Consider the following 13044-nt stretch of genomic DNA (forward strand, 5'->3'; position numbering starts at 1 on the left):
CTTACATACCGCTATTTCATCTAACAACTTTTCAAATATATCAATACTAAAAAGATCATACTGCCAAGTGTCTTTTGTCAGTTTATAGTAAGATAAATTACTTTGCAGTTTTACCTTTGAGCTAGAGGGCTGAGTGGGAGTTTGCTTACTTTCAGTAGTTTGTAGACTAGGCCTATATGAACCAGGGCTTGCTACAGTCTTCAGTTTGTTTTGCTTTGTGTTGTATGTCTTATACATAGTACCTGCTTTCTTCTTGTTTCCCATTTAAACAATATAATATATCACAAACACAAATTAGTATTTCAAACAGAAAACTCACTAGAATGGAACAATCAGCAAATAACTAACGAACTTCACAATGTTTTGTTCATTAACGCAGAGGCTAATCGCTGATACAGACAACTCACTTCAGATTAATACAGACAGCTGTAGTACATACAATATAACACAACAACAAAAATCATAGATAAACATATAAGTAGCACTATATCAAAGCAGAACCCGTCATCAAAACTGTCAAAATTTGAGTGCAGACGTTCAAAAAACAAATAATTTTGTAACGATGGATATTTTCTACTATAATGTATTATATATAGTTGAAAAGAGAAGATTTCAGAGAATAATTTTCAATCATAACCCGAAAAAACCTAAAAAATTCAATTTTCGGACTTTGGCTGCCCTGAAATGATGACGCACGGGTAAAGAACCATGGACTCAACTGTAAATATCGATGTATTGACAAATTGTAAATTAATAGGAAATAGAAAAAAAAGTAAAAATAATAAACGTGTTATTAATATTAGATATAATTTAATAGTATTACTCCAAAATTACTCCTAAAATTTCAAGTAATAATTAATAAAAAAAAAAAATATTAAATTAGAAGGTGGAGCATCTTTTACCTCCCATGCTGGTCTAAATTTTCAGAAATATACTACAATAAACCATTGAAAACTTCTAATTAAATTATTGCGTGAATGATCCAGGAAATTTTTACACAATACATTGTACAGGAAAAGAGGTAGTAACTTATAGAAACTGAAGTAATAATTAAATTGGTCTAATAATGTAATTTTGACAATTTGTTAAGACAATTTGTAAAAACAAAATACGCTCAGAGTGGACCGGCCCTGGCAAGGTACGGTTAAGTTGTACTGATAGCGTACTCCTAGTTTTTAATAAAAACAAGTGGTTTTATTAAATAGTTTTTTAAAATTAAAGTGTTTATCTACTAGATACTACTACGTAAGTCATCTATACGTAATTATTATTTTATTATTGTGAAAAGAAAACGTCAAATAATAAATATACACTACCGTACAATCATTTTGTGAGGTTAGCTGCTATAAGTAGCTTATAGTAGCATGCGATTGGTTTTTCATTTACCAGAGTCGGAGTAAAGCCTTCGCCACCGCAGCTTAAAATGACTTCACACAATGTAAACACACCTTCCGATCTGACCAGTCCAGTAAATCAACGTTCGAATATCACAAACAGTTATGCTTCAGCCGCTTCACATTCTTTTCCGAGTAAGAACCAAGCAATTGTATTTAGTTGTATCTATAATGCTAAACTGCAGGATTATCTCATTCCTTTGGGTACAATCATCAACCCAAAAACTATTATTTTTTCATCTAGATTATCTCATAATAGAACCTGCATGTATTTGGCAAACAAAACCGTAGTAGATAACTTCATGACACAACATGGCTCTATAGAAGTACTCGGCGAAGTTGTAACAGAATTGTCAATTCCCCATCAAGTATTAGTTGAAGAATTACAGAATATCGGTTTAAAGCTTATTTCCCCAATAACATTTCTGAAAATTAGCTCGACTCTTCCCGAATATAGTCATATATTGAGCTTTCGGAGGCAAGTTTATATAAGCCCTATAACATCACCAATTCCAGATTCTATTCTAATAAATTTCGACCAAACACCTTACCGCATATTTTTGTCTCAAGGTACACTCACCTGCTTTATTTGCAAAAATACAGGACACATATCATCCCAATGCAAAACCAGTTCAGTTACGGAATCAACTCATATTGAGTCAAACAATGAAGTACCAAATCAAACAGCTTCAACAAGTATACTACACAAGGTACCAAACACCCAGCAGTCATCAAGTTATCCATTACCAAATCCGAGCATATCACCTACACCTACAAATCTCCACGACAAAGAAACTACTAATACTCCTACTTATAGCAACACTTTTAATCAACCTCATTCAGCAGGAAATACCGTTTTCACAAACTTCGAAAGCAATATTTTCCAATCTATCAGCTCCTTTTCCATTAGATACAACTGCAGAAAATTCTAATAAAACTGATACATCACCACAATTTTTTGAAACAACCAATTCAGTACCTCCAGTACTTCCAAATGTAATAAAGCCACATCATCTAAGTGAAAACTCTAATAGCAATTGCGAAAACGTAAGTTCTTCCATAAAACGCAGTATTGGTGAGATCGACTCGCCTCTCTCAGATTCAGCAATTTCATCAGAAAATCTGTTTGCAAACCCCAAACTCTCTGAACCAAAAAAACCGCGCTCATCTAAAGTTCAATCTACACGGGAAACTCTTGAAAATTTCATTGATAATCATACCCCACCATTCGTTTTAAATTTCCACCAATTGTCCTTACTGATTGATAATGTCCAAGGCTCCCCCGACATTATTAGCGTCGTTAAAGAATTTACAACTGATATGGTTGGTTTACTCCGTCTTTTACAAAGCAGCTATCAATATGCAAATGATAGATCTACAAAAAGCAAGTTTACAAAACTTCAAAAGAAACTATACACCCACTTAGGGAAAGAGATTTCTGACTTAGATAGTGACTCTTCAGTATCATCTAACTCCGAATCTGTTAACAACATTCAACTCGATACTTCAATGGAACATTGATGGATTCTTCCATCGTCTCCCTATGCTACAGCTTCTTTTATCTGAATATTCTCTAGATATTATTTGTCTACAGGAGACAAACTCAAAGACCAATCAGTTGTACAATTCAAAAAATTTTACTTGTTTCCGCAAAGACCGTACAGATGCAAGTCGTGCAAGCGGTGGTGTAGCAATACTAGTAAACAAATCCATCGAGGCGATACAAATTCCAATAGTCAGTGATTTGGAGGCAGTTGCTATCAGAATCATATCTACCAGTTTAGTATCTATTTGCAATGTTTACCTTCCTTGTGACAAACAAGTAAGTTCTGATAGCCTTTGCAGGTTATTAGAGCAACTGCCACGTCTCTCTACATTCATTAAAACACATTTTTCCGAAACATCCTTTTGAAAAGTTGCTAAAATACCAGCTTTCCCAAGCTCATGAACATGGAAGAAGCGTCCAGTTTTTATGGGTTCCCTCACACGTCGGAATAATAGGAAATGAAGAAGCTGACAGGATTGCACGATCCCAAACGCTCTACCACAGGCTCTAGGTCAAAACTGTTGCTGTGACAATATAGTGAATTATCTCAGATCCATAAACATTTTGTATAATCTGTAGGTGTTTAACTTTGTTATTTATATTTTGTTCCGTCGCTAATAACCTTTTGGTGGATGCGACATCTTTTTCTAATAAAAAAAAAATACCCTCAGAAAAAATATAAATAATAAATGTGTTTTTATACCATTATTATAAAAATATATTTAGTTATTTAGAAAATATAATTTAAGTTAGCTTTGCGGGACAGGATAATAGCCTGTCCCGCGTGAAACTAGTTATTTGGCCTCATATTCGTTGTTCTCTTTTGCCGAATGCCGTATGTTTTTTATCTTCTTTAGTTTTGTGCTCCAATTGTTTACGGTATTTATTCTATATGTACATAAAAATAATACTTATATTGACAACAAACCAATAAGGAATTAGTGAAAGAATTTTTATGCAAATTTTTGCTAAATTGTATACAATACGAAGTGGTATGCATATGAAATATTTGTTATCATTTTAACATACCACAATGTACTATCATGCGAGTATTGTTTGGTTTTCCTTGTTATTAACGAAAAAAGATGAAAATAAACAATACATTTTTACGTGACGATTTAATAATCTTCTGATAGTTTATGGTACGTTACGAAATAAACATTAAGTTTTATTTAGAGGGTAAAACCCTTTGGGAGGTCACAGCTAATATCCAAGCACTTTTAATACGTCCAAATATTTGATAATTTGCACATATATTTTTGTAGATATGGCCACGCCTTATTTTAATTTGGTTTTTGTTTTTTTTTTGTGGCTTTAGCACTTAGCTATTTAGCTAGATACGTGTTGAGACGTAAATACATAAAACATTACTAATATTAATATTCTTATATAATTAATAGGGTCTAAAATAAAAAGTGGGGGTGTAAAAGAGAAAATAATAGCAAGATAAAACAATAATCAGGAAAAACAGGGATACTCGCTTCTCGTCCAAGGACACACCAGGATATTTGTTAAAGACTTTACTAGAAATAGGTCATGGAAAGAAAGGTAGAAAGGTAAATAAAAATTGGGTTAAAAACAAAGATTAACGAGATTAGCTAAGATTTACTACAGACACACGTTTGCACTATATATAAATTTAATAAGGCAATCATATACTATTTTATCAGTAGCAGCCAATAGGTTGTTTATTTGGTACGGAGGAAATATTTGCAGAGTTTGCAAGTTCTTTAAAGGAGTTTATGAATGCTGAATATTTAGAACACTTAAAAAAATATGGTTCTTCTTCTTCTTCTGGTTCCTATCCGTTTCGGATGTTGGAAATCATATTGGCAATCATGACCTTGCTCGCTGCGGCTCGAAACAGCTCCGTTGAGGTTTTCTTAAACCATGTTCTTAAATTCCGCAGCCATGATATTCTCCTTCTACCGGGTCCTCGCTTACCTTTGACTTTACCTTGCAATATAGACTGCAGCAGGGAGTAACGGTGCTGATTTCTCATAACGTGTCCCAGATATTGCAATTTTATGCGTTTGATCGTAAACACAATCTCTGGTTCCTTCTTCATTTTTTCTAGAACTTCCTTGTTCGTGATCCTTGCTGTCCATGATATTCTCAGCATTCTTCTATAAAGCCACATCTCAAATGCTTCAAGTTTTTTAATAGTGGTGTCTGTAAGCGTCCATGTCTCCGCCCCGTACAACAACACAGAGAAAACATAGGATCTCAAATGTCTCATTTTTGTATCCAGGGATATGTTGTGACTTTTGAAGATGGCGCTCATTTTGTTAAAGACCGTTCTTGCCTTTCCTATGCGGCACTTTATTTCCTGTACATTGCTCCACTGTTCGTTTATAATAGTTCCCAGGTAGCAATACTGTTTTACTCGCTCTATCTGCGTCCCATTAATGTATAGATGAGCCCCATTTATATTCTCCTTGCTGACAATCATTTGTTTGGTTTTGTGGGTATTAATGTTTAGTCCGTACTGTTGACTGTACTCGTTTATTCTGTCTATTAGCCTCTGAAGTCCCTCTAAACTATCTGCTATCACCATGGTGTCGTCGGCATATCTAACATTGTTTACTCTTTCACCATTTAGAAGGATGCCTTCGTCTATTCCGTAAAGAGCCTCGTTAAAAATTTTTTCAGAGTATATGGTTAAGATTTCGTTATTCTTGACATGTTTCAATAAGTCTGAATTGTAGATTTTGATTTTTGCAAGATGAGCAGGACATCAAGCGTGACCACATCTCAATTTTTTTAAGGTTGTTATACAGGGTGAGTCATGAGGAACTTTACATACTTCTACCATATGTAGAGTCCCTCAGGGAGCATATCATGTGGCCACTAAAAAATGTCAACTCCTCTTCTTTATTAATTAACAGGGTGATTTGTGTAATTGACCATTTATTTCATTTTACTGTAGTGTTTATACGGCTCATTTGATTTTTTTTAATTTTTGCATGATACAGTACACTACTATCAAGCATTCGACTGGTATTAGCTAAACTAAAAAATTCCAGGACTGGCTTTGGAAAAATTAATTTAGGGATTCGTATTAAATATTACACCCTGTATATATATTTTTTAAAATGCAATAAGTGATTTTCAAACTAAATAAATAGCCAATGAAAATGACATATGCGACAATGTTGTCGCACTTTTATTAAATTTTTAGTGAACGATCAAATCTTACCAAAAATAGAACAACCATAATGAAGTATCAAATTATAAGGTAATTAATTTAAACAAATGTTATAAATTTCAAACATTTTAATTGAAATGATAAACTGAGTCACTGCACAACAAAAAACAGTAACTACTAACAATAACGAAGAACAATTTAAAAAAAAAACTAAAAATATGTACATAGTTATGATAAACCCATAAATTAGAACTGGAAAAGATACAATAATGGTAACAAAATAAAAATAATTCAAAATAGATTTTCGAAATGGAACCCTGCAGCCTGTACATTTTTGTTGCCGAATTGTTAATTGACGTATTGAATTACGGATACTCTGGGGATCGTTTCTAATAGTATTACAACAATGTATAATTCTATCAATTAATTGTTGTCGGTTATTAATATTCACTGCGTAAACTAGTTGCTTCAATCGTCCCCAAATATGGTAATCAACGGGATTGAAATCAGGGGATCTTGAAGGCCACGAAATAGGACCTGCACGTCCTATCCACCTGTTGCCATAAACATTATTGAGATGTTGTCTCACTGCCAGTAAAAAGTGTGGGGGTGCCCCATCATGCTGAAAATACATCCCTCGGATAGCAACGTTCGCGTTGGCAAGCAAATTCGGCAAAATATTTTGTAGAAAGTTCAAATAGACCTGCCCTGTTAAAGGACCATCAAAAAAGTGAGGACCTACTAATTGGTTATTTATGACACCAATCCACACGTTAACCGAAAACCTTAACTGAGAACGACGTTCTCGAATAGCATGGGGATTTTCTTCTGCCCACACATGTGAATTTCGTGAATTATTTATCCCGTCTCTGGTAAATTGGGCTTCATCTGTAAATAGTGTCCTGTATAGCGTTGGTCGATTATTGTTACTCCATCTACAAAATTCCAACCTATCGATCTCATCTCCAGCATGTAGTCGCTGAACCATTTGAATGTGATATGGGTATAGATTATTTTTTTGTAAGACTCTACTTACTTTTGATTGAGTAACATTGAGTTCTCGACTTACTTGTCTAGTGCTTATTGTAGGGTTCATAGTAACAGCGTCCATAATGTCATCTTCCTGCGCTTCATCTACATGTCGCTCTGTTGTTCCACTAGGAAAAGTGCCATTTTCTCGCAAATAATTAAAAACTGACCCAAATGTTGGATGACTGGGAGTTCGACGATTAGGAAATCTCCTGCGATATTCTCTACTAGCAGCCCTACCATTCCCATTACAGAATCCATAAACAAATATTATGTCTGCATATTCTGTGGTCGAAAACTGATGTGGCATTTTGAACGAAAGTAACAAAAGCTCTACCAAAACTAACACAATGTACTTAACGTAGATATGACAGAAGAAATATGTATTCTTGTACACATAAATAACAATTGATAATGACAATAATGACAATGGGTATAAAATATCAAGAAACGTCAAACGGTCAACGCCAACCTTCATTTTAAACTTTTTTAGATTTATTTTTATTTAGTACAGTTGATGCAATGTATTATTATTTGACATAAAATTTTAATCATTTACAATCAACAAAAACTAACACATACAAGAGGTTTGACTTTTTAATCAATTTAATTTATTATTTATAGAAAATAATGCCCCAATACGATCTATGAGTAAAAATTTAAAATTGAAAAACAATTGATTCCAGCGTAGAGATAATACAAAGTGACAGTAAAGATGTTAATTTTCTACGTATTAGATTATGTTGTAGGAACTCATTTCAATTAAAATGTTTGAAATTTATAACATTTGTTTAAATTAATTACCTTATAATTTAATACTTCATTATGGTTGTTCTATTTTTGGTAAGATTTGATCGTTCACTAAAAATTTAATAAAAGTGCGACAACATTGTCGCATATGTCGTTTTCATTGGCTATTTATGTAGTTTGAAAATCACTTATTGCATTTTAAAAAAAATTTATACAGGGTGTAATATTTAATACGAATCCCTAAATTAATTTTTCCAAAGCCAGTCCTGGAATTTTTTAGTTTAGCTAATACCAGTCGAATGCTTGATAGTAGTGTACTGTATCATGCAAAAATAAAAAAAATCAAATGAGCCGTATAAACACTACAGTAAAATGAAATAAATGGTCAATTACACAAATCACCCTGTTAATTAATAAAGAAGAGGAGTTGACATTTTTTAGTGGCCACATGATATGCTCCCTGAGGGACTCTACATATGGTAGAAGTATGTAAAGTTCCTCATGACTCACCCTGTATATGAACGGGTAGTATTAAATTTCTTAAACCATCTGGAATTTGTATAGAAACTAGAAACTTGTGTTGTTGAATGTTCGACAAAAGTTTGCCAAGAAGTTCTCCGACGATATATTTGATTTCTTTTAAGAGATAAGAAAAGCGTTAGGAACACAAATTCTCATCCGGAAAAATTTTAGCTGAAGAGCCTTTTCCTCACCTTTCACCAAACCTTTACCACCTTTTCCACGTCCAGTCATTTTTACATTAAAATCAGTTTCGAAGTTTAGATTGGATACAGAAATTAAAAGAAAGAAATGTATTTGAAAGTTCCAGAACAAGTCTCTGGAGAGTTTTGAGACATATTGGATTTAAGTTCAAAAAGGAAGACAATAGAAAGGCTTTGTGTGAAAGAGCTAATGTTCACAAAAAAATAGAATTTTTATGAAATTATAACAAATATAAAAAATAATGTTCTTCAATTGTTTTAGACGAAACATAGATTTTTGCTACGAGAGTATAAAATCCATAAAACAAATCGATACCGAGGGAACGAGATATATTATAGTGCATGCAGGTGGAAAACATGGTTTTATTGATGAAGCAGATCTTGGGTTTTCATCAAAATCAAAATTGACCGATTATCATGACAATATGAATACGGAGATGTGTGTGAAATGGTTGAAAGAAAAACTGTTGCCACGTTTACATGAATCATCTGTTATAGTACTGGATAATGCTCCGTATTAATCGGGCTAAAAGTCATGCACAACCAAATATATAATATATATTTGGTTGTGCATTACTTTTAGCTAGCGTTATTAACTATTCTTTTATTTTATTTTTATATTTATATATTATATAGTAGATGAAATTATACATAGCTTTGGAAATTGTGTGTTAAGACCACCATCTTATCAGTGCCAATTCACATTATTTAAAACTGCGTATACAAAAAATTGCGACTTCAAGCTCTATCGATGTATATTATATTATTATAGATATATCATTCTTACCTTGGGTTCCAACCAGTATTAATGGAATTTCTGCGGTGTTCCTGTAATGCGACATCTTGGAATAATAGTTGAAAATGGCGTTAAACGAAGATTCATTTTCTAGACTAAAGACGAAAATAACGGCGTCTACCCATGCAGTAAACTGAAAAGAGACAAGAAATTAACAATAAGTGATTTAATTGTTTTTTTAAGGTCAATTTTTGTAACGATTGTTTTTTAATTTTACTTAACTCAATTTTACTCAAGTTGGCTGGCTATTGCAGACCAAAACTCATGTGAGTGCTGTATCGAATAGGGACATATCGTTCCCGGACAGTTAAATCTATATTCATCGTCATCACGTTGTTTAATTTAATACTCTTAAGCTTGTAGTTTTCAATTTAAACCCACCCACTACCTGGTGGCGGGTGGGTTTAAAGTACACCAAAGCTCACTGAAGATGGACTGATAAGTCCGAAAACGTTCTTTCTGAACAAAAATCGACTATTATAGTCCATTAATTTGGATTTTTTTATTCAATGTTTAAATTAAATAAACACCAATTACATCAAAAGTTTTCACTTTAATGTATCGTGGTATTTCGACATAAGAGTTTAAATCGTTCCATAACCTTGCTCGTATGTCAAAATGTTCCTAACTCAAAGCAGTTTTCCCCATTGAAATTAACTAAAATGCCATTAATCCGTGCTACCTCCCAAAACACCACATCGGTTGTTTTGGTTAAGTGTTTTTGAATAAGAAAAATGCGTTTACAAGAAGAAACATTTATTTATAAATAACAAATACATACTCTATAAAAACATAATACAAGAAAAAGTGAGGTGCTTACGGAAGCGCTTAATTTTCGTCACTGGTCTTCGCTTTTTCGTCACGCTTTGCTCATTTTCACCCGTAGATCGTTTAAAAAACTGTCCAAGGAGTTTTGTTTCTGCCTCCCTTTCAGAATATTGCGGAAATTAGTTAAGCAAGTTTCGTTGAACAACTCCGATGTATGACCAGTTGAAACTTTTTCGGGGTGATTTTTATCCACGAAATCTACAACTTTCTCCCACATTCCTTTATATCTTTTGTAGAGATAACCAAAACCAATTTTTCGTATGCTGCTTCGAACGTAGATTGTGTAACTCCTAGATTGTCAGCTCCTTGATGAGTTCGTTCACATCTCTCTCATCAACATCCAGACCCATTTTCCCAGAGAAATAATCTCCTCTACCACTGACACTTCGGGTTCCAATCCTTCAAAGGCCCTCTCAGCTACAGCCTCAGGCCACAGCTTCTTCTATTCAGAAGTCAAGGTGTAACACCCTGCCAGGCCTGATCAATAATTTTTAGACAAATCACGATGTTAAAGTGGTCCTTCCAGAACTCTCGAAGGGTAAGGTTTGTGTTCTCCGTCACCTCAAAGCAGCGCCAAAAAATGTGCTTGGTGTACAACTTCTTAAAATTAGAAATCACCTGATGATCCATGGGTTGCAGGATAGGAGTGGTATGGGATGGTAGATAGAGAACCTTTATAAATTGGAACTCGAGAAAATCATCTTCGAAAGTTGGTGGGTGAGCAGGGGCATTGTCGTGGACGAGAAGGGTAGTTTGTTTTCCTGTAGATATTTTTTAACAGAAGGGCCAAACACCAGGTTTCTCCACTCCATAAAGAATTTTTTGGTGACCCACGCCTTCGGATTTGCCCTTCATATATCTTGCAGTTTTTCTTTTAAAATCTTATGTGACTTAAAGGCTCTGGGATTTTCCGAATGGTACACTAGCAGAGACTTGATTTTGCAGCCGCCACTCGCATTGGCGCAAAGTGCAAATAGTTAATATATCCTTCATGGGTGTTACCTGCACCGTCTTCTCCTCTGCCGTTATGTAAGTCATATTTAGCATCCTTTTCCAGAAAAGCCCTGTATCGTCACAGTTGAAGACTTGCTGGGGGATGTATCATTTAGTTTCTATGATTTCGGAAAACGTTTTGATGTAAACCTCCGCTGCCTTCACATCCGAACTTGCTGCCTCACCATGCCTGTCGATGGAGTGAATACCGGTCCTTTTTCTAAAGTTGTCAAACCAGCCCCGACTGGCTTTAAACAAGTTTTCCAATTCTTCGTTTGTGAAAGTGTGAGGGATCTGCTTCATCAAATCACTGTAAATCGCTCGTACCTTCTCAAATATGATTCTTTGTGTTTTGGTTCCTCCTTGGAGCTGCTTCTCTGTCATCCACACCATCAGAGCTTCTCCATCTTTTCATGGAGAGAGGTCTGGAACTTGGAAATTATTGTAACACCCTTAGCTGGCGTTATACCCTATAGCAACTACTTCCCTTTAAGCACAGTACATATCATTGAGCTGCTACTCACGAACATCTTCGCTTTGTGTTCATACTACAAACCCCCCTTTAATTTTTAATACATAATAATTTAAAAATAATTGTTTTAGTCCATGATGGTACCATAAGGGATTATAATTTTAATTTTATTCTTAATAACATGGAATCCCTAACTTGAACACATAGTCATAGAGACAAAAGTCATTAACTGAAATTTTTAATTTCTAAGATAATGGCGTTTATGTTGGGTTGATATTAAATTTATGTAATGAATGATTGGGAATTGAAGTAATTGTAGTTTGTCGTGATTTTATATTTTTTTGTTGAGTTGTCATATTATCTGTATCTGAAATGACCGGATTTAAACAACTATAAGTGTTCATAGATTATTTGGGGGCACCCTACCTGTGCGGTTAGTACACCACTTCGCTTCATGTGCAACGAGACGATTTTAGTAGTACAATCAATGAAATAATACTGTAAACCACACTGTATAATATAAAAGAAAATACTATAAACGAGACACTCTAGAAAGAGTTCTTCAAATGTCACTGTTAGTAACACATCCTGTATAATACATAAAGGAATGTTTGGCCATTTGGCTACAAAACGGAACTCAACGTGGAATACATTAAAAAGATTCGTCGCTGGTCATCCAAACGAATATAATATGAAACTTTTTGAAGGCATCTATTGTATCTATTGTCGCGATAACAGAGGAAATGATATCACTAGGTATCCACCTCCCGAATTGTCACGGTTTATTCAACTCCCGTTTGAGGTTATTATGCTATAAATAAATACGAGAATATTGCAGTCCTTGTACCAGATTTTTAGTTCGTTTTGTGGTTTTATATGTCTGACAAACTCGTTAAAAAAGGTGTATGTAAAACATATACTAATTAAAATATAGATAAAATCAATTGCACAGCCAGAATCGTCATTGATCTGCATGAACTCGAACTAAGAGATCCTCATATGATTCAGAAGTCATACTTTATTACGCAACTTTATTGCTTTTTCTTTTTTTTTAATTTTTAAAGGCTATTCTTTTAAATGAAGAGCTTTTTGTACTCTTCTTCTCCATCTTTTATATTTGATGATTAGTTTAATGTTGAAAACTTTCCATTTGATTACTGTATTGTAGATAGTCATTATGACCAACCCATCGCATTTACGTTTGAAAATTGTAATTTCCATATAAATACACATTTTCACGTTTCGGTTCCATGCAATAAAACAGATTTCAAAGTTTGTAAAAAACAGATTTGTTCTCTTAGTGATATTATTCGAAAAACAAATCTTCCGTAGAGAAGAATTTCGCGGAAGGTCTATTTTCATTTAT

The 13044-nt window shown here is 33.9% G+C and overlaps 1 protein-coding gene across 1 annotated transcript in view; it reads right to left on the reverse strand.

Annotated features, from left to right (window-relative positions):
• CenG1A (Centaurin gamma 1A) overlaps positions 1–13044 on the reverse strand; it is a 61001-nt gene that overhangs the window by 24979 nt on the left and 22978 nt on the right. Inside the window, exon 3 of the mRNA XM_072539019.1 lies at positions 9377–9518. Within this exon, the coding sequence (XP_072395120.1) occupies positions 9377–9518 (142 nt within the window). The remainder of the gene's footprint in view (positions 1–9376; positions 9519–13044) is intronic.

Source organism: Diabrotica undecimpunctata, chromosome 1 (genome assembly GCF_040954645.1).
Source record: "Diabrotica undecimpunctata isolate CICGRU chromosome 1, icDiaUnde3, whole genome shotgun sequence".
Taxonomy (NCBI): Eukaryota; Metazoa; Arthropoda; class Insecta; order Coleoptera; family Chrysomelidae; genus Diabrotica; species Diabrotica undecimpunctata.